This window comes from Scylla paramamosain, chromosome 40 (assembly GCF_035594125.1).
Source record: "Scylla paramamosain isolate STU-SP2022 chromosome 40, ASM3559412v1, whole genome shotgun sequence".
Lineage (NCBI taxonomy): Eukaryota > Metazoa > Arthropoda > Malacostraca > Decapoda > Portunidae > Scylla > Scylla paramamosain.
The window spans coordinates 12,782,444-12,809,363 of NC_087190.1; the positions used below are offsets into that span (position 1 = coordinate 12,782,444).

At 37.1% G+C, this 26,920-nt stretch overlaps 1 protein-coding gene across 8 annotated transcripts in view; it reads right to left on the minus strand.

Annotated features, from left to right (window-relative positions):
• Window positions 1–26,920, minus strand: part of LOC135092469 (extended synaptotagmin-2-B-like) — a 56,126-nt gene that overhangs the window by 10,057 nt on the left and 19,149 nt on the right. Inside the window, exons 8-15 of one of the 8 annotated variants that reach the window (XM_063991007.1) lie at window positions 17,545–17,639; window positions 15,390–15,438; window positions 14,145–14,234; window positions 13,643–13,738; window positions 9,547–9,570; window positions 6,353–6,496; window positions 5,946–6,101; window positions 5,036–5,321 (exon numbers count right to left, since the gene is read on the minus strand). In XM_063991007.1, coding sequence (XP_063847077.1) covers window positions 5,036–5,321; window positions 5,946–6,101; window positions 6,353–6,496; window positions 9,547–9,570; window positions 13,643–13,738; window positions 14,145–14,234; window positions 15,390–15,438; window positions 17,545–17,639 — 940 coding nt within the window. Of the gene's footprint in view, window positions 1–5,035; window positions 5,322–5,945; window positions 6,102–6,352; window positions 6,497–9,546; window positions 9,571–13,642; window positions 13,739–14,144; window positions 14,235–15,389; window positions 15,439–17,544; window positions 17,640–20,857; window positions 20,956–26,288; window positions 26,390–26,920 lie in introns of all 8 variants that reach the window. The other 7 variants (XM_063991006.1, XM_063991013.1, XM_063991012.1 and 4 more) reach the window with 7 other exon arrangements.

The following is a 26,920-nucleotide window of genomic DNA, read 5'->3' on the forward strand; positions in this document are numbered from 1 at the left end:
GACTCATCACTGTCAGGCAACACTACCATGTCATGTGTCTGGAGATCACTACTACCACTGCACTACAAGGGGTGACAACTCTGGCACTATGCAAATGCTTGGGTGAGTTTTAAGGACTCCTCTTTGTTAGGTGCTGCTATCATCCTGGTTGTTGTGCTGAAGTGTCTGGGGCTCATTACTGTCACTGCACTACAAGGGGTGACAACTCTGGCACTACAGCATGTCATGTTTGGGGTGTACTGGTGACGGATGAGTGGGGGAGAAGCGGGGAATGTGGGAAGCCTTATGGTCTGAAAACTTGATCTTGCATGCTTTTTTACTTTCACACACACACACACACACACACACTTAGCATTGACTATACTTAAGCACTGAACTGGTCTTAATAAACATAATAAATACTAACAATTTCTAGACTTTCCAATATTGAATGAAATAGATATGGACACACATACAGCTCTGACCCTGTACAATACAATTAGGTAAACACACACACACACACACACACACACACACTTAGCAGTTAGACATTACAACACTCACCCGTTGAAACATTCGTAATACAGTAAATAATTAGAGGATTCCTGAGCTTCCCAATAATTAACTAAGAGATCTGGAGACAACCCAATGAATCTTAATGTATTTCTTGATCACACACACACACACACACACACACACACACACACACACACACACACACAGCCCACAAGTATGTATGTATGTAGTATGCATCTTAATCACACATCTCAATACTTTATGTTCTAATAAAGCAATAGAAAGCCAAATCAATGAATACAAGACAGCGGTAAATTTTCACAGCACATTTACAAAGTCTAGTTCATTCCTTGGTCATACTAAATCATAATCTCTGTAAATAATTCAAGATACGCTGTCTCCACACTTTGGAATTTGGTGATGCGATAAAAAAGCCAAATTATAGAACATGGCAGCTATATGTTTCAACTCCACATAAATAAGCTCCAGTGAATCCCACGGTCACTGACTAAAAAAAAAATAAATAAATAAAAAAATTGTGCATAAAAATAAATAAAAAAGAATTAAACTTAGGCAACAAAAAGAACTGTCATACTGATGCACCAAATGTCAATACACTGCTACATTACGTACTACTGAAGTCATAAAAATCTTGTCGTTATTTCAGTACAAACCTCACCAATTTATCAGTACAAGTTTTGAGTGGTTAAAATTTTCACATCAGGGAGAGTGAAAAAAAAATAAAACAAGGAGAGTGTGATGATTTTAAGGATGTGTTGTCTTACTAGTTTGTAAAGAGGTGGATAAGGACTGGACAGGAGAGGGAGAAAGAAATGGAGAGACATGACAAGACAAGAGAGAGTGAGAGAGAGAGAGAAACAAGATAATAGAAGCTGCCAATAAAAGTCAATTAAAACACCTAACTTATTATAACACTTAATAATACACATTCTCTCTCTCTCTCATAACCTAACCTCACTCATCCAACAATCTTCTTTAGACTAAACAAAGACAAACAAAGACAAACACAAAACAAGACAAGCAGAACAGCAAACACACAAGATGCACAGAAGGCTGGGAAGTGTGTGTGTGGGTGGGTGTGTGTGTGAATGTGTGTGTTAAATGAGAGAGAGAGAGAGAGAGAGAGAGACAGGAGTTAACAGGAGTGCCAAGTGCCAGATGTAAGACTCCTTGGTTCTTTGGCCACTGTATTAGATAGTGTGTTGATAGATAGTGTTGATGTGTTAACTGAGGAACAATGAGTTAGGTTGGGTGACGAATGTTCATGTGAAGTGATTGATGATGTATAGAAAGTTGACAGAGAATATTTGAGCTGAGAGGAAGCAAGACTAGGGAATGGTCAGTCTGTGCGTGCATGTGTGCGTGTGTTCCAGTCATGCAGTATGTTGTCTACTATTACAGTCCATGCAGTCCCTCCCTCATGGCTGCAAGTACACACACACTAGTCTCTGCTTAAGGGTGCCAGTCAGTACTACAACAGGGACGGTCTACTACAGTCCTCTCTACAGTCACGCCACTAAGTCACTACAGCATGCCTCTAGTGTTGGCGTGTCCCTCCCAGCCTGCCTTCACTGCCACGGTGTTGCGACAGGTCAAGGACAGTAAGGTACAGTACTATGTTGTTATCAGTTCAAGACACTTTCAATTTTGGACAGTTTTAATTTCCAGGTTTAATTCAATTTCTTCTCAGTCTCATTCCTGTATTTTTCTGCAATTCTAATCTGCCAAGTTTGATCCAATCCTGTCTCTTTAATCCTGCATCTGCCAAGTTTAATCCAATCCTGCAATCTTAATTCTTCAAGTTTAATCCAATCCTGTAATCTTTATCCTCCACATTTGATCCAACCCTGCAATCTTAATCCACCAAGTTTGATCCAACCCTGCAATCTTAATCCACCAAGTTTGATCCAACCCTGCAATCTTAATCCACCAAGTTTGATCCAATCCTGCAATCCATCTGCCAAGTTTAATCCAATCCTGCAATCTTTATCCTCCAAGTCTGACCCAATCCTGTCTCTTTAATTCCATTTTGTATTCAGTTTCTCAATCCTTTATTTCCTCCATCTCCAAAGGGCTGAGTTGTGTTACTGAGGGGCACCTGGCTCCCTTCCTGTGGCCACTTGAGGTTCACCAGTGTGGTCCTCAGCCTGTGTGGGCAGTGAGGGTGTGTGGGATACAGTGGTTCTCCAGGGCTGAGTGAGGGTGTGAGGTGTGCTGGTAATGCTGGTAATGGTGAATAAAGTGACTCATAAGATAGTGGTGTTGAGTTTTTAAGTGCTGAAACCAACTCATATCAATTTACTACTGTATTAATTTCATAATATTGACGCTGGAACCTTGAATTAACTTTATTTCATCATCCCACAAACTACTGATTTACATGGAATACCTATTAAATTGATGACATTTTAACTTGATCCATTTATTTTGATCACTTTAGTAATCATATCTCAATATCTTTTAGCATTTATTTAATTTCAGTCACTTCCTTTCGTAAGATTCGTGGGACTTTGGGAAAACGAGAACCAACAATCTGTACAAACTCCCACTTTATTTTGAATTCTCAGCAATGATTTACCTAAAAAACACACGAGGAACATAAACAAACAAACAGCAAATAATTCTACCATTCCACACCACTACAAACACATGAACAATTCTTCAAGCACCTCCCACACAGCCCAAGGCAACACTAAGCCTCAGGACCCACTGCTGTGCCTCTAATGACTAATACTATCTGGCCACTCCTCACTTATGTACCTATTATTACTCCTTATTTATCCTCCTCATTCCTGCCTTTCTTCCTTTCTTTCTTTTAGTTTTGATCTGTTTTTCTTCTATTTCTTGAACTCAATTTTTCTTTTCTTCTTTGTACTATTATCTTTACTGTCTCCATCTCCAAATATATACTGTCCTTCTTTCTTTCTTCTTCCAAAATTTATCATGTTTTCCTTCCTTCCCTCTTCATCTCTACTTTGTCTTTCCTTCCTTCCTTTCATCTCTTCTCATCTCACCCTCATCTTTCCTTCCTTCCATTCCTTCCTTCCTTCCTTCCTCTCATCTTAGCTTATTCATGCCTATCTTTTATTCCTTCTTTCCTTCCTTCTCATCTCAGCCCTACCTTTCCTTCCCTTCCTTCCTTCCTCTGAAGTAGGCAGCGTGTCCCAGTCACTGACCCACCAGACACCACCAACATCTCGTGCTTATATACAAGTTCGTATTTACAGAGTGTGGTTGGCTTGTCCTGTTTTATGTTGCCAAATCAATACAGTACCAAGATGTCCCTTTGTGTGTGTGTGTGTGTGTGTGTGTGTGTGTGTGTGTGTGTGTGTTGGGGGAGGGGGAAGGTATGTGTTGTGTTTTATCATTTTTGTTTCTTTTTTTCTTGTGTCTAGTGTAAGTTTAGTTTGCTGTGCCATGCTAGTTATTGGAACTGTTCTGTTTATTGTGTGTTGTGGTTAATAAAGTGTGTGTGTGTGTGTGTGTGTGTGTGTGTGTGTGTGTGTGTGTGTGTGTGTGTGTGTGTGTGTGTGTGTGTGTGTGTGTGTGTGTGTGTGTGTAAGGGCATCTTTCAAAAAACTGTAATATTGAAACTTTTGGACATAAAATACAGGACAGCTCATGCAATTATGTTCTTTTTAGATGTAAGGCAGTTTTTTTTCTTTTTCTTTTTCTTTTGGTATATTTAGGCATACACTAATCACGTAGGCTCTTTACTGTATGTAGGTAACTTCAAGCATCATTTATCAACTTCACTACTGCAAATTACGCTAAATTATACTAGAATTTTGACTAGCTTCATTTTCAAGAGTAATTTTTAAGCAGCAAAAAAAAAAAAAAAAAAGAAAAAGAATAGTAAAGCATTTAAATTTTTCCTAATGCTAAATCCTTTTTAATCTTTGTATTCCCAGAAGCACAATGGCGGAGACTCACATTAATTGATGCTAAACCTTATTCTTTTAATCTCCAAAGTGCAAAAGCTTAAAGAGACACTTAGACAATGCTTAAAATTTTCTAAGCAACAAAGTAATTTAACCTCCAAAGTGCAAAAGCTAAAGGAATGCACTTAAATATTTGAGAATGAACTTTCTCTTAATCTCCAGAAGCAGAAAAGCTAAAAAATAAATAATGCCAAACCTTTTCTTAATCTTTCACCTCCAAAGTGCAAAAGCTGAAGAAATGCATTTAATAACTTGATATTAAACCCTCTTTAAATCTTTTTTTACCTCCAAAAGTGCAAAAAAGCTAAAGGAACCAGTTACATGACACTACACCTTTTTAATCTCTCACCTCCAAAAGTGCAAAAGCTGAAAGCATTTAAATATTTGACAGTGAACCTCTTTTTCAATATCTCCAAAAGCACAAAAGCTAAAGGAACCATTTAAATGATGCTTAAAGGAACAGTGCGAGCGAGTCAGACGCATGCGAGGGTTCCGGTAATGCTCCCCTCAATACAGGCAATGCTAGGTACTGGTTACTGCTTACTGGGGCGTGCTTGACCTCTGACCTTCACCCTTACCATCCGTGGCCTTAACTGGGGCGGGGCAGGAGTCGGGGGAGGCGTCGGGGGAGGCTGGGGTCTCTGTGGGCGGGGCAGGAGCTGGCTGGGGCTGGGGAGGGGGCTGGGGTGTAGGTTCAGTCTGGGGTGTGGGAGTACTTGTGGTAGTGGTAGTGGTGGTGGTGGTGGGTGGTGTGGTGGTGGGTTCGGTGGCAGTGGAGGGGTCAGAGGGGGGGATCTGGTTTGCCTCACCAATCTCCTTTGGGCCGCCGTCGCCATCATCGCGTTTCTGCACCGTCTTGAGGACCTGCAGTGGGGTGGTGGGGTTAGTGAACACAACAGTGACTTCTTTTACCTTTCTCTTTCTTTAAACACATAAGAACATTACCTTCCCTCACTGCTGCCTACCTTCCTTCATCTTTCTCTTCTTTTAAAGCACACATTACTGACTTCCTTCACCTTTCCTTTCCTTTAAACATACAAGAACATTGCCTTCCCTCACTACTGTCTATCTTTCTTCACCTCTTCCTTCATTTAAACACACAAGAATTAACTTTTTACCACTGCCTTCCTTTACACACACAACACTGACTTTCTTCATCTTTCTGTTCCTTTAAATACACAAGACAATACCTTCTCTCACCACTACCTTCCTTTAAACACACAACAAAATGACTTCCTCTTCACTTCTCTCTCCTCTCTTTCTTTCCCCTCTTCTTATTCTTTCTCACTTTAACATTAACTCTTTCACTTATCTCTCCATCCTTTCTTTCCCCTCTTCTTCTTATTCTTTCTAGCTTTCTTAACATAAACTTCCTCCTTGCTAATCTCTCCTCCCTTTCTTTCTCCTCTTCTTACACTTTCTTGTTTTCTTTCTCCTCTTCTTACACTTCCTCACTATCTACTCACAACAATACACACCACAACACACCCTGAGGGAGAGGTTCATCTTGAGGGAGGCGAGGCCCCCTGAGGCACCACTGAGGGAGTACTCTTCATTCATAATCTCCAGGTTGCGTTCCTTGAGCAGCACCTTCAGATCTAGCTCGATCTTGCCTTGCACCGTGGCTGTCTTGTTGTCCACAACCTGCAGGGATGGAGAGGATGACTGTGTGGAAGATGTATGTGTGGAAGGAGTGAGCTGAGGAGTAGAGGGAAGTGTGTGCAAGTGTGTGGAGGGATAGGGGGAGAAGTGTGTTGAGGATATGTGTGGAGGGAAACAGGAAAGAAAAGAGGAAAAAAGAGTTTTCCATTGTCTATATTAGGCTGTAAAAGAAAAGGATACATCTTGACTGGTTCTGAACAGAGGTCATAGGGATAAGGAGCACCGCCACTTACCTCCACCTTGAGTTCCTGAGTGCGAGGGTTGCGTACCAGGAAGGTGAAGCCCTCCTCAAACACTGGGTCATTAGTACGCTGCTTCACCACGGTCTCCTGCTGGCTGTTGCCCACATGGAGGCGCACGAAGGGGTCAGGAATGTTCTGTGGGGTGGGTGAAGGATGGGCAGTCAGCAGAGGGGAGTGGTGGGGCTTGTTTGGGTTTGCTTTGGTTCTTTGGTTTGGGTTAAGACTGACTGACTGACTGACTGACTGATTGGTTGTTGAACTAGGTGACTGATTATTAAAATTACTGATCAACTGAGTGACTGATTGGTTGTTGAACTAGGTGACTGGTTATTAAAGTGACTGATCAACTAAGTGAATGTTTAAAGTGACTAAATGACTGACTAGGTGATGATTATTAAAGTGACTGATTAACTAAGTGAATGTCCTTCCCTTGCTGAACACCCAACACATGTCAATATACTTTCCTTACAAGTATACCTCAAATACTTCAACCTTACTATCACTTCCAACTCACCAAATACACCATTATAACAATTTTTAAGTCTAATTTATGTATACTTCTTACCCTTTACAAATGTTTCAGACCCAATATATACTTTTCACCTTTTACAAACACCTTACAACAATTCAACCCAATCTACATAAACTTTCCACCCACCACTCCCATCACATCAGAAATTAACCCAAAACTTGAACCAACGTTAATACACACCACACAACACCCAATACAAGTGCCCACACCAACCAACATTGCATCAACCCACACAACACCACCCCAGCACCTCCCACTGGGGTACTGGGGAGCTGGGAGTGGCTGGGAAGGGCTGGGAGTGGCTGGTCCTGGCAAGCTTTTGTGTCAGTGATAAGGTTACATAAATGAAGAGCAGGAATGAGTATGTACGGAGAGGAAATTATCTTATATGCTCAACTGGTCTGATGTAGCTCTCTTTTTTTTTTTTTTTTCTTGCCCTGTGTGTTTGAGTGTTTATGAATTATAGTGAGTGAGAATACAATAAAGTGGGGGTATTATATGAAAGGAAAACTAAACAGAGAGCCTTGTGTGGTTTCTTATTGTTTAATGATAAGGGTGGCTAAGAATGTTGAAGGGGCCAGTGATGGTAATGTACAGACTGTAGAGGGCCCTATGTCTTATGATAGAAACAGAGAGGCTTGTGTGGTAAAGGAATGGCATTTTTTGTTTGATTTCTTATTGTTTAATGATTACGGTGACTAAGAACGTTGAAGGGGTCAGTGAAGGTAATGTATAGGCTGTAGAGGGCCCTGTGTCTTATAATAGAGGTAATAAAGGTAGATGTGATGATGGATATTTTTCTTAAGTTACATTAGGTTTAATTATACTGATTTTTAAGAACACTATAGAGATCGGAGAAGGTAACACTGAAAGCTATTGAGGGCCCTGTGTGAAATAGTGAGTGAAAGAGGTACATGTGAGGGTAAAGGATGATTCTGTTTAAAGATACTAATGGCCAAGAGCATTGCAAAGATGAATGAAGGTAACACATGAGGAAGAGTGTTAGGAGAGCCACATTAAAATAGTGATGTTGGCGTGACACAGTAAAGATTAAGGATGTTTTGTTTGAGTCAGCTTCTGTTAAAACACAGAAACTTAAACATTTTGTAGAGATTTATAAAGTCTGTAAAGAAACACTGTGTATATTAGTATAAATTAGAGTGTTGCTATCAAGTAAAGCTTCAAATTTGTATGTCCTGGTTAATGCTTGTTACCATGTACCCAAAGACTTTGCGGAGAATAGTGAAAATGAATAGTACTTGTAATATATAAAAGATACACTCCATGCTTACACCCAACACTTGTAACCAGGCCACAGGAGGACGCAACATGGCTTAACATGCACGGAGACCAAGCACATCACGCCAGATCACCAGAAAGCAAGACCACGTCCCAGCAAGAGTGGAAATTATCAGCGGATCACAGAAAATAGATATGCAAGATTGTGGGAAGATCAAAAAAAGATTTATTAGGTTCTAGGAAGGTCAGAAAAGGTACATTAGGTTATAGAAAGTTTAAATGTTTATTAGATTATAGGAAACTTAGAAAAAACACATCAGATTATGGAAATGGGTTCATGAAAAAAGACTTATGTTCTAGGAAGGTTGGAAAAGGTATATTAGGTTATAGAAAGTTAGGAAGAGACTTTATTAGATTATAGAAAGCTTAGAAAAAAAAACACCAGATTATGAAAAAGGGTTTAATCAGTCACATGCACAATCTTACAAGGAGTTTTCATGATTCAAGTGGTGGTTTAGCGAGAATCCAGCACCAAAGGGGGTAAGAAAACATGTGACTTTGAAAATAATCCTTAATGGAGAGCATAGCATTCACTACAGACCTCAGTAATGAAATGGGAAGCAATTAAATGCACTTGTGTCATTATCAAAGAAAACAAAACGCATGCTTAAGTATTCATGACAGACCACTGCATATCAAGAACAGTCGTGGAATATGTAAAAATGTTTGGTAAATGGACAGATAAAGCCAGAATGTGAAAAACTATGCAAAAATCCTGTAATGCTCTGAAATCTTGTATGCTCAAAGAAGAAGAGGAGGAGGAATGTTTAGAGTTACTGGAATCATAAATATCAAGAAAAGGAGGAATATTTAGGGTTACTAGAATCATAAATATCCATTCAACAGCTCAAGCTCAAGAACCAGCCACAAAAAATCATGAAACCAGCAAGAGATTCAGGACAGACACAGCAAAACCTTGGTATATATTGGACTTCACTGGTTAAGCATGCTATAGAACAACAAGTTATCAGGTACAGAACAGACCAGCTCGGGAATCACTGAAATATATCAAGGCTTTACTGCACGGATATGAGAAACAATAAATCAGACAAAAATAAAGGGACACAAGGACCAAACTACAGAGTGAGGCAGAGAAAGAGAAACACTACAGTCATAAAAAAAAAAGAAGTAAAAATGGAAATACAGAGTGAGGCAAAAAGAGAAAGATAAAACTACAGAGTAAGTCAGAAGCCCCACACTAGATTAGCATCAACTCATAACTGTCACCACGGCACTAACGCCCCTGTGGTCTGCGGCGCCGGCATCCCGTTGTTTACCTTGTGTGAGGGCTGCACGCCGCCGCCACACAGACAGAGAGAGAGAGGCACGGGTGAGTGACAAGGGAGATACGTACTGTCGCCACTGTGTGTTTGAAAGTCTGGCCGTGCAGGGATGTGTGTACAGGGTGTGGCGGTGGTGGTGGTGGCACGGACAGGTTTATGGAATTATAAGATGGTGTAAATATTTGAGTGTAAAAAATAGTTAAATTATTCTCTGACTAAGAAACTGAATGTTAGTTTTAGGAGTGTTTTATTAAAGGTGTGGCAGCAAGGAAAGGTCAAAGGAACAGAAAATAAAGTTATATAAATGTTTGGAGTGTTTTGTTCAAGTGTGTCAGCAAGGAAAGGTCAAAGGAACAGAAAACAAAGTTATATAAATGTTTAGGAGTGTTTTGTTTGAGTGTGGTGGCAAAAAAAAGGTCAAAGGAACAGAAAATAAAGTTATATAAATGTTTAGGAGTGTTTTGTTTGAGTGTGATGGCAAAAAAAAGTCAAAGGAACAGAAAATAGTTATATAAACATTCAGGAGTGTTTTGATTGTGGTGGCAAAAAAAGATCAAAGGAACAGAAAATAAAGTTATATAAATGTTGGGAGTGTTTTGTTCGTGTGGTGGCAAAAAAACTCAAAGGAACAAAAAAAAAAGTTATATAAATATTTAGGAGTGTTTTGTTCAAGGTTTGGTGGCAAGAAAAGGTCGATGAAGCAAAATTATATAAATATTTAAATCCTAAGAAAGTTCTGTTATTTTCAGATAAAGAACCTGTGTATTTGTATCCAAGGACATATTAGTTCACTTGTTTGCAGGTGAAGAACCTGAATGGTAGTTTTTCTGGCTTATCTTAGTACAATTATTTTCAGATGAAGGAAAAGAAGTGTTGATTGTAATAATTTTCAGCATTTTCATTTACCTTTTAGCAATGAATCCTTTTTTTTCTTGATCAATGAATTCTCAATATTTTTCCTTTCCTATTTAAGCAGTTTCTAGCTATAAACTAACTTGATAATCCATTAAAGAATAATAAAATGACAATTAGGTACCATAAAAAAAGAGAAAATGACAGTCAGGTACCATTAAAGTTCAATAACATTATTTGGGTACCACAAAAAGTAAAAAAAAAATCACATAATTAAGTACCATAAAAAATGAGAAAATGACAGTTGGGTACCATTAAAAAGGTATTTAGGTACCATAAAAAGGTAAATGAATTAGTTACCATAAAAAGTAAGAAAAAAGGGATCAAATAACAATTAGGTACCATAAGAGATAAAACTGATTAGATTACCATAAAAGAGATAAAAATTACTTAAGTACTATAAAAATTGATTATTAATTATTCTTGCTCAATTTTCACTTATCGTATTTAAACACCATGAAAGAAAGTGAGAGTGAGTGCTGCTAATCTGAGGCTGCTGCTAGAGAGAGGGAGAGAGAGAGGGAGAGGAAGAGGGAGGGAAGCAGGGAAAGTCTGATGAACTTACAAAACAGCAATAGCAGCCAAAGTATCAAGTAAAGCAAGAGCAATTTAATCTAGTCAGGAATAAAATATAAGGTTTTAATGTGGTAACAGCAGCCAAGGCACTGGAGGGAAAGCAGGGACAGTTTGTGGAGTAACATAAGAACCTGGAGTATGACAGTAGCAGCAGCCAAGATAAAAATCAAGTGATCAATTTGGTGACAGATTAAAGGAAAATGGGATGCTCACTGAACCAGACCAATAAGGTGACGGATCAGAGAGAAATATGGGGATGTCTCAATGGCTGAAAAGAATATATGCATTAAGTGACTAAAAAAAGCTAAGAGTGCTGACTGTATATTGCAAAGGATTATTAAGTATGATGCAAAAATATGGTGTGGATTAAAGGCAGAATTGGAAGTACAGCTGACGAAACTTCACAAACACAACTGAGTGAAATTTTGACTAAACCTCGCCAAAAAAATAAAAAATAAAATAAATAAATAAATGAATAAATAAAAATAAAAATAAAAATAAAAATAAAATAAAAATAACCAAAATATGAATTCCACATTAGTAGATAAAAAAAGAATTACAGTATAGTTCAAATAAGGAAGGGAAACAAGACGATGAGGCTTAATGAAAAAAAAAAAGTTAATGAGATCTGTAGCTAACAAAAACAAAAATAAATAAATAATAAACTGATTTCTGTATAGGGTCAATAAAAAATACAAAATCTACAGCATTAATAACCTGCCCTATGAAAAAAAAAATAGAACAAATCCAACTTAACAAAAATAAATACATAAATAAATAAACAAACAAACAAGTAAACAAACAAGCTTCTACACAAACTCTACAAAAAACACAGCCTACAGCATTTTTATCCTGCCTTCCAAGTAACCCCCTTTCCAGACCAGCCATACAGCTCACCAACCATCCACAACCATACATTAAGCTCAAATTCTGAACATCACAAGGCAAAGCTGATATAAACTTGCCATCCATGAAAAAAAAAAATAATAATAATAAAATGAAATAAAATAAATAAATAAATAAATAAAAAGCCAACTCAAAATGAACTTAGAAGGAAAAGATCAACATGGCTTAGTGAAGAAATAGACTAACATAAATAAGATAGATATGATGAAAACAGTAAAGTAGACAGGAGAGAATGAAAATAGACATAAGATATAATGAAAACTAGAGGAACACAGACAGAAAGAACGAAAGTGAAAATAGTAATAAACAAATACAGTAAAATTAAAAAAATAACAAACAGAAAAGAAAGAAGAAAACACAGAAACATAAATAGATGGAATATTAAAATGAAGAAACCAGAGATAGTAGACAATAAGATAATTTTTAAAAGAATATCAAAATAAAGAAAGAAAATAAGGCAAGAAATGAAGAAAGAGGCAAGATAAAGAGATAAAAGAATGAGAACACGGCATAAAAATGATAAATTGACAGGAAAATGGGAGAAAGAGATGATAATTATGTATAAGATAGCGAGATAAGATAAAGAACGGTGCATGAGAGAAAATAAGTGATAGGATGTGAGAGAGAGAGAGAGAGAGAGAGAGAGAGAGAGAGAGAGAGAGAGAGAGAGAGAGAGAGAGAGAGAGAGAGAGAGAGAGAGAGAGAGAGAGAGAGAGAGAGAGAGAATGAAGGAACAGAGATTGGAAGAAAATAAGATAGAGATGGAAAAAAATAAATAAACAAATAAAAAATATGAAAGAAAAGATGAAGGAACAGAACATGAAAAAAAAAAAAAACAAGAAATAGGAAGAAGAAATTAAGATAATACAGAGAGAGATGTAAGTAAAAAGATTAAAATATGATAAAAATAAACATAAGGAACCAGAGATAAATAAAGAAATAAGAAAAAGATAGAGAGAGAGCAAGGTTTAGAGAAAAAAAAAAAAGCAGAAGAGAAATAAAAAAATAAATAATTGGATTTAATGAGACAGAAGGAAGAAAGACAAAATAAAGATAGGAATGAGAGAGAAAGAAAATGAAAGCACGAGAAATAAAAAGAAAATCAACAACAAAGAAGGAAAAGAGGAAACAGATACAACAGGAAGATTAAGAAAGAAAACAAGAACAAGCAAACAAGAGGAATAAGAGAGAATTAGTGATAAAGAAGCAAAGGAAAGATAAATACAGGAAAGTTAAGAGAAGAGAGAATGAAGCATGAAAAAAATAAGAACCAGGATTAGCAAGAAAAATGGAAGAGGGGAAAATAGAGATAAAAGAAGAGGATAAAAACACAAGAGCAAGAATTAGGGAAACAGAAGCAAAGGAAAGATAAAGACAGGACATAGAACATAGAAGGAAGGAAGAGAGGGAGATGAGGAAGAGAGATGAGGATTACAAAGGAAGGAAAATGAAAAAAAAAAACAGGAAGGAAGAGAGGAAGAGGAGAAAGAGAAGATAAAACATGAGGATTAAGAAAGGGAATGAAAAGCAAGAATGGAAAGAGGAGGAATACAGAGAAAAAAAAAAAACATATGGAATTAGGAGAACAAGAGATAAGAAAGAAGAGAGAAAGAGGAGAAATAGAGGAAGAAAAAAGACAAGGATTAAGAGAAACAAGAGACAAGAAGGAAGAGAGATGGAATATGAGAGTTAGAGGGAACAAAACACAAGAAGAAAGGAAGAGAAAGAAAATGGGAGAAAGAAAATGGGAAGACCTTAACAAGACTCCCTTACATTGAGTTTCTTTGCTGAGTCGATCCACACCAGGAGCACAGCGCTGTGGAGAGGGTTCTTGGTGGTGGTCTGCAGGGCACGGATCTCCTCCAGTTGCTGCAGAAGGGAGGGGAAAGTGAGGTGGTGGTGGTGGTGGTGGTGAAGGGGTTTGTGTTGTTTGTTGGAGTTCGTGTTTCATTGTTTTGTCATGTTCTGTGTTGCATCCCCCCCCCTACTCTCTCTCTCTCTCTCTCTCTCTCTCTCTCTCTCTCTCTCTCTCTCTCTCTCTCTCTCTCTCTCTCTCTTCTAAAAGCAAACTTCTTAGCCTTTCACTCATTATCTATTCTGTCTTATATTTAAAGCCATATTTACTCATATCCCAAATAATATGAAGTAAAAAAAAAAAAAAAAAAGCTGAAATATATTCCCTGTACTTTAATGCCACCTCCCCACCCCATTACCACAGCCCAGGTCAACCCCCCCAAATGACCAGATCAACCCCACTAGGCCCAGGTCAACTCACAGGCTCCAAGGAGTCTGCCACCTGGTCCAGCTCGAGCCAGGATGCCCTCACATGGATTCTCCCCGACTTGGCATCAGAGAGGGGCACCCACTGCACAGGAGGAGAGGTGAATTAGCCTGGGTTATGGTGGGGTGGGTTAATCTGGTTACTTTACCCATACTTCCTGACAAGAGGTGGGTTAGCTTGGGTCAACGTGAGGGTGGGTTAGCTTAGGTTAATGAGAGGCGGGTTAGCTTAGGTCAACGTGAGGTGGGTCAAGGTTAACAAGAGGTGGGTCAGCTTGGGTTAGTGAGAGAGGCGGGTCAGCTTGGGTTAAAATGAGTGGGTTAGCTTAGGCCAACGTGAGGTGGGTCAAGGTTAACGAGAGGTGGATCAGCTTGGGTTAAAATGAGTGGGTTAGCTTAGGCCAACGTGAGGTAGGTCAAGGTTAACGAGAGGTGGGTCAGCTTGGGTTAACAAGAGGTGGGTTAATTTGCCTCCGCTGTGCCTACTCCACACACTCACTGTTACACCTTCACTTCCTGCCTGCTTAAAATAACAGGTTAAATTTTACTGAGTGCAATAATAGGACACAATACATGTATACAGACACATGGGATGGGAGTAATACATAATGAAAAACTTGATGGAGAAGAAAATGCTAAAAGAGACGGAACTGTGGAGAGGGAGGTATAAAAAAAAAGAAAGAGAAAAACTTCCTCACAGATATACCAGCAAACAAAGAATAAACAAATAAACAAAGAAGAACAAATAAATAAATAAAGAATAACCTGATTAACAATGAGTGACCTGAAGCAATGAAAAAAATAATAATAGAAAAACTGATAAAAAAAAAGAAATCTCCCACAGAAAAAGGAGAGAAAAAGAAGGAAAATGCTTGAATAAATAAATCCCTACAATGAAAACAATGAAAAACAAACAAACTCCCACAAAAAAGGGAAGAGAGAAAGACGGAAGATACTTGAATAAATAAATCCCTACACATAAAACAACGAAAAACAACAAAAAATAAAAAAACAATGAAAAATGATGGAAAAACAATGAAAATAAAACACCTTGCCACAGAAATGACAAAAACATTACCCTAAATAAAAAAAAACAAGAAAATACTTCAATCAATAATCCCTACAAGTAAAATCATCAAGGAGTTGGAATTTATTGAAGAAAAGGCTGGATAAAGGATTAGGTTAGGCCACTCAGGATTACCTCAGGGTTCGTACATAATAAACAAGGGCATACACTTACCATGTCCACTTCACCGCTCTGCCAGATGTCATGCACGTCTAGATTGGCCCTGAAGGGAGTGAAAAGCTGGATTAGTGTGTGCGTGTGTGTCTGTGTCTGTGTCTGTGTGTCTGTGTGTGTGTGTGTTTGTGTGTGTTATAACTATACCTATCATCCACTAAGATCTTTCCTTTGCCTTTGTGCTGTAATTATTTAGATCTATGTGTTTTATGTACAGTCGTAGTAACAAGTCCTTGGTCAGGTTGTGAGGGGAAGCTGAAGCCAACACCCTCGCAGTCTGACCAGGTATTGCCACAACTGTACTAAAAACCTATGTATTAATATAACTTTTGAATTTATGATGTTTGACATTTTAGGTAACTGTACTTAAAAAAAAAAACCTAAAAGTACTAATGTAAACTTTTGAATTCATGACAAGTTTGATATTTCAGGCAACTGTACTTAAAATAGAACTATGTACCAATGTAAACTTATGAATTTGTCACTTAAGTTCGACATTTTAGGTTAGGTTTGAACTTGTCTGAAAAGTTCCTGATACTGAGGGTTACATTCGTGTCTCTGAATTTTGAAGCATGAAATAAATTGCAGAAAGAATGAATGGGCTATGTTCAGAAATTCCTCTCCTAAGTGTGGACAGACAGACGGATGGACGGACAGACAGACAGACGGAATGAAGAATGAGATGCAGAATGAAAAGTGAAGTGACAAGCATTGATGGCTATAGATAAAAAATGATACATAAATTAACAAAATAAATAAAAGTAAACAAAATCATAAGACCTTGAAAATTTTAAACCACACAAAAAGCTAAAATCAAACCAATGAAAACCAAATGAAAATCTAAAAATAAACAAGACTAAAAAAATAAAAATCCACACTTGAAATTGAAAGAAAAATAAAATATACAAAGAAAAATAAAATATACAAATCTCAATCAAAACAAATATAGAAAGAAATGCAATTAAATCCCTCTCTAAACCTTCCATTCATTAAAATTATATTGACGTTTTCTATCCATGCATCATCATCATTATTATTATTATTATTATTATTGTTATTGAAACTGCTCTCTCATGCCACAAATTATTAATGAATGCTGGGAATTTTGGGAATTTAAGTCAAAATGCTAATAATTCGAATATCAATGGTCAAAATTTTATAATCTCAAACTTATTAATAGTGAGGATTTCAAACTTGCATCTAATTCTTGATTTCTAAGACTTTCTGGTTAGATTTTTTATTAACTTTCAATGTTTACTAGCAATCTCTTTTTTTTATCTCTCAATTAAACACAACTTAACAAATATAGTGTAAAAACATTCACAATCTAATTTTTTGTTCTGTTTTTCTTTCTGTTTTTCTTTCTCTCTCAACTAAGTAAAAAAGTTGAAGTGTAAGAATTATTAATCTATTTTTGTCTTCATCTATCTACAAAATGCTACAAAATGCTAAAAAAAACTTGTAGTGTAATCAATATCCATCTATTTTTTTAAGTGTAATCAATATTAATCTATTTTTTTCAGTATTTCTCTCATCTAATTACAAAAACAAAAAATTGTACAGCTTGTTTTGATGTTCTGTTCTTATTTAAATATTTTGTTCTTGTTTGTCTGTGTCTGTACAAATGTTTTAAATTCTTGTATTTGTGTTTATATGTAATTCAGTGTAATTTCAGGTACCATTCCATTGGTCTTTATGTAATCAGGGCTGGCAAGGCAAGGACAAATAAATAATTCCAGCAGATCAGTCCCATACACACACACACACACACACACACACACACACTGACACTCGGACACACACGGACACATACAAAAAAATACAAGCATCTCTCTCTCTCTCTCTCTCTCTCTCTCTCTCTCTCTCTCTCTCTCTCTCTCTCTCTCTCTCTCTGACACCCACAGGAATGCATACCAGATTATTTATACAAGAAATCATGCACAGTCATAAGAAGAAACAGAAACTTGATAAAGAAAAAATAAAAGTAAATAAAACTTAGCAATGTGTAATGAAAACATGTAGAGAGAGAGAGAGAGAGAGAGAGAGAGAGAGAGAGAGAGAGAGAGAGAGAGAGAGAGAGAGAGAGAGAGAGAGAGAGAGAGAGAGAGAGAGAGAGAGAGAGAGAGAGAGAGAGAGAGAGAGAGAGTTTATTTACCTCAGCAACAGCTCATCCTGCTTGAATATGTCATGGTTAAATGCTTCAAACTTTATAGCCATGTTGCCAAAGATTGAGTAGATGCTAGTGGGAAGCTGCAACGACAACAGGTGCTCATGCTGGTTGTGTGCGTGCATGGGTGTGTGCATGCGTGCTTGTGTGTGTGTGTGTGTGCGTGTGTGATAGTTACATATATCTATTATCTATGTAATATTTCCCCTAGTGTTTATGTTAAGGTTATGTGTAACTCCTGGCTGTGGTCAATATAACTATCTATTAAAACTATATCTGTGTGTGTGTGTGTGTCAATAAGAGCGACTATGTACGCCAGGAGTGAGTGCGATGTCGCGTGAATCAGTGTGTATGTAAACAATGCATGCACACTTGTACATAAATGTTAGCAAGTATACATCAGTACATTCATGGCTCATACAAGTAGACCCAACACCCAGAACAGTGTCACTAAGCATACACAGGACACTAGCAACAATGAACACACCTAACACTACACAGCACAAACCACTGCACACTACAAAGGCTGTCCAAAGGTGCTGGTGTCATCTGGCAGTGCAGGGTTACAGTATACAAAAGCCCACAAGATCCTAGCAAGTTCAAGGTTACAGTGTCAATAGTACCAGTTTCCCCACATATATTTCATGGTTTATTTACACCTGTGGAAGGAAACTTGTGGGACTGGCATGAGTTAGTAATTTCAGGTATTTGTTTTTAATAATTTTTGTCTTTTAGGGATTGGCACCTCAGTTTGTCCCTTTTTTTCTCTATTTGTTGCCTTAGCCTGTGTCCCTCTTGCATGGAAAAATACTGGCATCTCTCGTGTGTGTAAATGAATGACTGTCAGTGAATGAGGACAAACAATGAGTGCCAAAGATCATTCAATTTCTGATCACCAGTGCACAAAAGGTGAAGAGAAAACCTGACCCAAAAAGTTTCCTTCCTTCCACATGTGTATTTCAAATTAGTGCTTCGAGTGTACATCTATCAAGCTTGTGTGGACACCAATTTAGCTTAACCCTGTAAAAAAAAAATATATCATTATGTTATTCTGGCATATTACACAAGCATATTGAACAGATATTTAAAGGTATATTAGAGATTTTTAACAGGCATATTGTAGAGATTATACAGGCATATATTAGAGTATATATTACAGATTAAACAGGCATATTTTTACAAGTTATAGAAGAGTTTGCTTTGTGACACGACAAGATGCAGTACATTAACATTTATGGCTGGGTTAGATTGGAGGCAAGCTGGTGACGGAAGGTAGAGAGGTCATAATAACACGATATGGCGAAATTATCACCGAATTCTGGAATATTTAATGAGTGACGGACATGAATTAATGAGAAAAGAAAAGCAATGAAATAAATGGAAAGAAAGATGAATATGTGAGAAAGAAGCAATATATTTAGAAAAAGATAAAATGTAACAAATCTAAACAAAGATGAAGAGTAAGGACATTGAAACTTGAATAAAAGATGAAAAAAATAAAAGGAAAAGAATAGCTTTGAAAATACAATAATAAGGATGAGGGAAACTTTAAAAATAAAAAGGAGGAAATCAATCACAACACAAGAAATGCAAGTAAAATCCTGGAAGAGCATCTCATGAAATGTAGATAATGGAGACGAAAAATAAATAAAAGAAGACATGAAAGAAAAAAATTAAGACAAAAGAATATGAAATGACAAAAAAGGAATTGTTTTAAAAAGGTCAATATAAAAAGAAGATAAATAAAAGAAGGATTGAAACAAAAAAATCATGACAAAAGAACAAGAAAAGATAGAAAAACAAGATTTTAAAAGGTCATAAAAAAAGAATGAACAAAAGAAATTAAAAAACGAGAAAAGTAAAATAAAAACATGGAAGAAAAAGAGAGAAAAATGAGAACTACGGTATTTATAAAGAAAAGGTATTTATAAGAAAAAAATGAAGAATGATTTAACAAACAGTCACTCACTACACCAAAGAGGAATTAGTGAAACCTCACAAATTAAACATCAAAACACTTTCTGCAATTCACCAATAAAAAAACAAACAAACCAATACTTTCATAATCTTACAACCTAACCGCAAATTCCTGTACATATATTAACCCTACACAAAACTAACACTGAATTATAACCTATCATGTCTTTCATAATCTTATTTCCACAGAACTGAAAGCTGGCCTATTGTAAAGCACATGCTGTTATGCTTCTCAGGACACCCAGCCATCTAGCCCTACTCAATGTGTCCAAACATGCTGAGTTATGCACTCTCATGCCGCAAACTGGGAATATATGAACGAAATAGAGGTAGAGAAATATAAAGAAAAGTTGGAAGAGTGGACAAGACAGTGACAGAGGTAAAAATGCAGGGAAGAAATATGAAAGGAGACAGGAGATAAGCAAACAGGAGATGAACGAGATGCAAAGAAGAAAGAGAAAAGGTAAGAAATAAGAAGTGTGACATGAAAATAGTAGCAGTAGTGGTAATAGTAGTAGTAGTAGTCATGCATCAAATTGGAAAACTAATCTTGCATCAACTGATACTGAAAAAAAATAACATGCCTCACTGAAAAAAAAAAGGCAAAAATTTGTACAAAACCAAACCACCTCGGGAAAAAAAAAATACAATGAAAACAACAAAAACTCCCCACTCCACACATAGTTCATTATTCGTTTTACACAATCAATAAACATCCGACAAATTCCCTGGTGATTCCTAGAGACAAGTTTGTGTGTTTGTTTATTTTTATACAAATTTAGAGCAAAATGAACTATGAATTGAGGAGACAAGCTAAAGGAGACTCAATCCACAGACCAGTGTGTGTGTGGAGTGTGTGGAGAAGAGAAGAGAGAGAGAGAGAGAGATAGGGGACAGACAGGAAAAGGAGAGTAAATTACAAGGCAACAGTGGCAAAGACAGAGAAGGAAGGAAAGAAGACAGAATAAAAGATGAATATATGGAAGTGAGAGGAGAGTGGTGAAAAGAACATAAGGAGAGAAAGAAGGAGAATAAGACCTTTAAGTGTAGAGAAGAGAAAGCATTTGTGAAGAGGAAACAGCAAAGCGAGAACAGGAAGAACAAACACTAAAGCACGAACAAGAAACGACAAGACGAAAAGGAAAAAAAGAAACACGAAGACAAAAAACAAACAAAATACCCCAACAAAAACAGAAAAAAGATACACAAAAGGAAAAACAATAACATCAGAGAGAGAAAACGAAAACAAGATGCACAGGTGACCAGCCAGACTAGACTAGACCGGACCAGCCCAGCCCAGCCCAGCCAAGCCAGCCAGTGTTACCTCCCCAAGAAATCATCAGTCCTAGCACCAGGCAAGTTAGCATCCCAATCCCAGCACTCGATATTGAAGGTCTGTCGGTGCAGCTCATCACACACGGCCTGCCAAGGTGGGGAGGTGACTGTGAGGGGACGCTGCGTGAGGGTGATGGCCAGTGAGGGTGAGGGAGGCATGGAGATGTGAGTGTACAAGTGAAGGGACAAGTGAGGGGTATATGAGGAGCTGTGAATATATTGCTTTGGAAGTCCATATAAAGAGTGGATGGAGAGATTAAAGAGGAGTAGAAATAGATTAGGTTAGAAAATTGGAGACAGGGATACATATAGAAATAAAAAGGGAGAAATAGAATAGATTAGATTAAAAATAATGAAGAGAAAAGGTGGAGAAATTCAACGAGAGTAGTAGAAATGGATTAGGTTAAGAAAAATGGTGAAAGGAATACATATAGAAATTAAAAGGAGAAATAGAATAGATTAGGGTAAAAATAATGAAGGAATAGATGTAGATATTAAAGAAAGGAATAAAATAGACTACACTGAAAAATAATGAAGAGATTACAAGAGATTAAAATGAAAAATAGAAGAGATTAGGTTGAAAAATAGGTAAAAAATAATGAAGAGAACAGATGTAGAAATTAAAGAAAGGAATAAAAAATAAAGTAAAAAAAATAAAATCCATATAAAGTAAGATGTAAGAAGAAAGAGAAAACAAAATGATAGAAAAAAAAGGAACAGAAGTAAATTAGGTTAAAAGTACCCTAGAAATGTAAACTGTGATAAATGAAAGGAAGAGAAACTAGATTAAAAAAAAAAAAAGTGTAAATATAGAGATGGTAAGAATGAGAAAAATAAAAAAAGAAACTGATGGGTAAAGAAGACAAACTGTGGGAGATTAAACTAAAAAAAAATAAATAATACCCTGGAAATACAAATTGTGAAGTCCGTAAGAGGTGTAAATATAGAGAAGTAAGAAGAAAAATGTGGAAAAAAATAACAATAATGAGTAGAAAAGATTAACAAGACAACCCGTAGATGAAGCTAAAATAAAATAGATAAATAAAACCCTAAAAATACAAATGTGAAATCTATAATGTGTGTAAATAGAAGTGGAGTGAGAAGGAAAAGAAATAGACTGACAGAAGAGGGAAACAGGAGTAGAGTAGACAGATTAAAAACACCCTGGAAATTCAAACAGTGAAATGCAATGATTAGATACAGAAAATGGAAGAGTAAGAATTCAAAAGTAGATAAAGAAATGCAAGAGAGAGAGAGAGAGAGAGAGAGAGAGAGAGAGAGAGAGAGAGAGAGAGAGAGAGAGAGAGAGAGAGAGAGAGAGAGAGAGAGAGAGAGAGAGAGAGAGAGAGAGAAACACACTATACTGATCCAAAACATCCAAAAACACCCTGAAAATTTAATCTGTGAAATTCATACAAAAGACACTGAAATATAAGGAGCAAGAAGGAAGGGAAATACAAACTTTATTGCCAGACAGAAGGCTGAAATGAAACTGGACCCTCAAAAAAATAAAATAAATAAAAATGCCTGGAAACCCAATTTTAAGTTGACATAAGAATTGTGATAAAGGAGATAATAGAAAACTTGTAGAAGATACTGTAGAAATATGCCTGGAAATTTGTGGGTACTGGAAGGAAGGTAGAAATGCAAAAAAAATGACAAGGAATGAGATGGAAAGACTGATAGGTGGAGATAAAACAAAGACAAAAGCAAAATAAAAAAATACAAAGATAAACAGAATGAATAAATATAGGTAGACAAAAAGAAAATTGAGGGAAATGGACAAGACAAGACCATTAAAGAGAAAGATAAAAAGTAACAAGAAAAATATGAAAAGAACCATGAAATACACAAACAAGAGACAAACAAAGGCACAAAGAAGGAAGAACAGAGATGAGGAAACAAAAAAGACAAAAACAACTTGATATAATGACAAGAGAATAAAAACAGGACATAATGCAAAAAGTAAAACACACAAAAAAAAGAAGAGCAACAAAATAATGTACTGAAAGTAAAACGCGACAAAACAGGAGACAAAACACAAACAAGAAAACAAAAATAAAAACAGTAGCAAAACTAAATAAAAAGAAAAAGGAACAAGATAGCAGGTAAGAAAAACAGGGAAGGGAAAAAGGAGACCCAGAAAGAACAGTAGCAAGATTAGATAAGAAATGGGAACAAGATAAAGTTAAAGAAAGGAAAACAGAGATAGATAGATAACAGTAGAAGTAAAAGATACCGCCTGAGGGGGATGGGGAGATGGAGTAACAAACAAGGCACGCTGGTTGCACGCTGGAACTGAAAGAGGGGGGGGTCTCCGCGGCTTCAGGGAAGGGGGGAGGGGCGAGGAACTGCAGCAGAAGCAAAACCAAACCAAACCAACCAACACAGATTCAAAACACACACCTCTTTATGCAAACTCTGTCCCTGCTGCATGTGTGTGTGTGTGTGTGTGTGTGTGTGTGTGTGTGTGTGTGTGTGTGTGTGTGTGTGTGTGTGTGTGTGTGTGTGTGTGTGTGTGTGTGTATAGAGTGACAGTCTTGGGAATATTGAGTGTTGGATGCCGGAGTTCGTAATTCATTAGGTATTTAAATAAAAGAATGGCCTAAATATATGTCCAGGAATCCTAATTAAATAACAGTGCATGAATGAGAGGGGATTGAAAACTAAGGACCCCAACACTGCAGAAATGGAAGAGGAGAGACAAAATGGAAAACTGGAGTGAATGGAAAAGATTATTGTGAGCTTATACAAGGAACAAGCTTTACCATATTGGAAGGAAAAGAAGATAGAGAGGTTCGTAAATAATTTCTTTAGCATGTTCAAAAGAGAAAAGCCCCTTAAGAGTGTAGGAATGAGTAATACAAGAAGCACTCCACCACAGTATTGACAGGGATACAGTTTATGATCAGAAGCATGTAAACCTGCATTGAATAACCACACCACACTACCACCACCACCACCACACCAAGACAGAAGCTAAAAAATATATATGGTGTTTAGGTGTCACTCCAGCATAAAGTAGTGATAGTGGTGATATAGTTTACAATCAAAAGCATGTAAACTCATCTTCATTAACCACACCACACTACCACACCAACACCACAGCAACGCCACACGCCAGAACTCCCTCCAGCCAAGACTCATCACCAGTGGGAGGGCAGATCAACAGAAGCATTATTATTAGTGATAAAAACAAACCCTGTGTGTGTGTGAGGGTTGGCAATGCATGTTTGGGATCATCCTGCTGCACCCTGCCCCTCTAGATTACTTTTTTTTCTTCTTTACTTAGTTATGTATCATCTCCATTTTTTCTTTCTATCTTCCCTTATCATGTTTTTATTTTTTGTGATTGTTTTTCCATTTGCTTAATTTGTTTACATATTTTTTTTTTTTACCTTACAACATCAAGATCAGCATGCAAGGTTCAAATTTCCTTCGTAGGTTATTGATGAGGTTTGAAAATTAATGTGGAAAGGTTCAGTTCTCTGTTTTTCAGTAAATGGTCACTGAATGCCTTTCAAGAATCAATATCAATGAAGAAAGGTTTGATTCCTTTTGTTTTCCCTCATGGTTTTAAGAAAGGTTTTTTTTTTTTTTTTGTTTATTTCTGAATGTTTACTGAATACTTTTGAAGACTGGTAGGGTGTCACTGCGTAAAGGTTTGATTCCTTCGGTTTCCCCTTAAGGTTTTACTTTTTTGTTTATTTTCTTTTGACAATTACATAAGAACCTAAGAAATAAGGGAAGCTGCGAGAAGCCACCAGGCTTACATGTGGCAGTCCCTGTATGAAATATACCTATTTCCACTATCATCCCCATCCATAAATCTGTCTAATCTTCTCTTAAAGCTCCCTAATGTCTTAGCACTAACAACTTGATTAATGAATCCATTCCACTCATCTACCACTCTATTCGAGAACCAATTTCTTCCTCTCTCTTTTTTAAACCTAAATTTTTCAAACTTGAACCCATTATTTCTTGTTCTGGCCTGGTTACGGATCCTAAGAATTTTGCTTGTCCCCTTTGTCATAACCCTTATACAGCTTAAAGACTTCTATCAGGTTACTAAATAGGTTTGAACATTGGCAGGGTGTGGATGTATAAAGGTTCGATTCCCTTGGTTTTTCCTTAAGTTTTTAGATAAATTCGTTTTCTTTTGAATGATTACTAAATAGGTTTGAAGACTAGGAGAGTGTGAATGTATAAGGGTTCAATTCCCTCTTCATTTCCTCTAAATAGCTACAAAAATCAACATCAATGTGCAAAGGTTCAGTTCCCTCTTTCCTCCACAAGGTTTTAGATAATTTTTTCACTTTTAAACCACCCAAGAGCTACAATCACCACAGCTGTGAAGGGAACAATCTTTCTACCTCCAGTTTCAACAGTTTTAGTAATGTCAACACTTTCTTTCAACAACTTAAGTGAGCAAACCCATAAATGATGTTCTTTTTTTCATAATTACACTTATCTTGCAAGAAACACATTACTTTCAACTCCACATGTACATAAAAAGATTGTTAAGACACCTCACTTAACAAATACACATCTATTTCAACAAACAAGAATGTAATACTGCATTAGTCTTATATTTAAGTTTACAACACCTGATCTCACTTAAAAAATACCTATCAATTCAAAAAAACAAGAATGTAATACTGCATTAATCTCATATTTAAGTTGACGATCTTTTAACAAACGCATAACAATCTTCCTGCAAAGAGCACACGTTTATTTTCTTTTCAACAGTCAAACATTTAAAATTCAAGTTCTTTTCAGGGATGAACCTCATAACATGCTGACTGATATGCAGGGAGGATTAAATCAACGAGTCTTTATTCAGAGACAAGTGCACGGAAGGATGAGTCACTTAAAATATTCGAGCCTTTATCTACTACGACTCAATTGCAAAGAAAGTAAAATAAGTCAAATAAACAAGTCATTCAGAGCTACTTAAATTACAGGGAGGGTAAAATTATCAGTGAGTGTTTATTGTCTGACTCAAATGTGCAGGGAAGGTCGATTTTTTTAGCGAGTCTATTCAGCAACCCAAATATGCAGGGAAGGTCAGATGTTTTAGTGAGTATTCAGTGACCTAAATATGCAGGGAAGGTCAGGTGTTTTAGTGAGTCTTTGTTCTGTGACTCAAATATGCAGGCAAGGTCAGATGTTTTAGTGAGTCTTTATTCAGCGACCCAAATATGCAGGGAAGGTCAGATTTTTTAGCGAGTCCTTGTTCAGCGACTCAAATGGTACCTCGAACAGCCCTCCTCCTCATGCAAGGCTCGGAAGACACACAGGGATACACACACGACATGCCAACCCTCACACACACATATGTACACGCACACACACCCGACAGCACAAGTAAGCCTCACCACCACCACGCACCACGTCACCACCACCACCACCACCAGTACCTTCCCAGAAAGTCATCGTTTTCATAAGACTTGAGGGGACTATAGTCATAATCCCAGCACTCTATTGTCACCCGCTGCCTTCGAATCACATTGGCGAGTGCCTGGCGGAGACCGGAGCCAATCAGAACAAGGGAAAACCGCTAACCTACTAACTTGATAACCTGCTAATCTGCTACACTATTCTATGCTTCCTGCTAGTTGTTAAGATATACTTGCTACTACAACTGGCTACCCTGCTAACTTTCTAATCTGCTCACCTGCTAATTTGCTAACTTGCTAATCTGCTCACCTGCTATCCTGCTTATCTGCTCACCTGCTATCCTGCTTATCTGCTCACCTGCTAATTGCTAACCTGCTCTTCTGTGCTTCCTGCTAGTCGCTAAAATAAACTTACTTCTAGAACTGTCTACCCTGCTAACCTGCTACACTATGCTTGCCGCTGGCCACTATGATATACCTGCTTGCCTACTTTCGCAACTGTTTACTCTAGTGCAGTCGAGTCCCTCATCTCGGAAGGGTAAGAGGAAACTGTTGTATGTTTTTACTTGCTTATGTCTCCCTTCTCATTATATATATGCCTTAAAGCACAGGAGAGCAAAGATAGGGGTAAAGATAACTAACTAGACACTCCC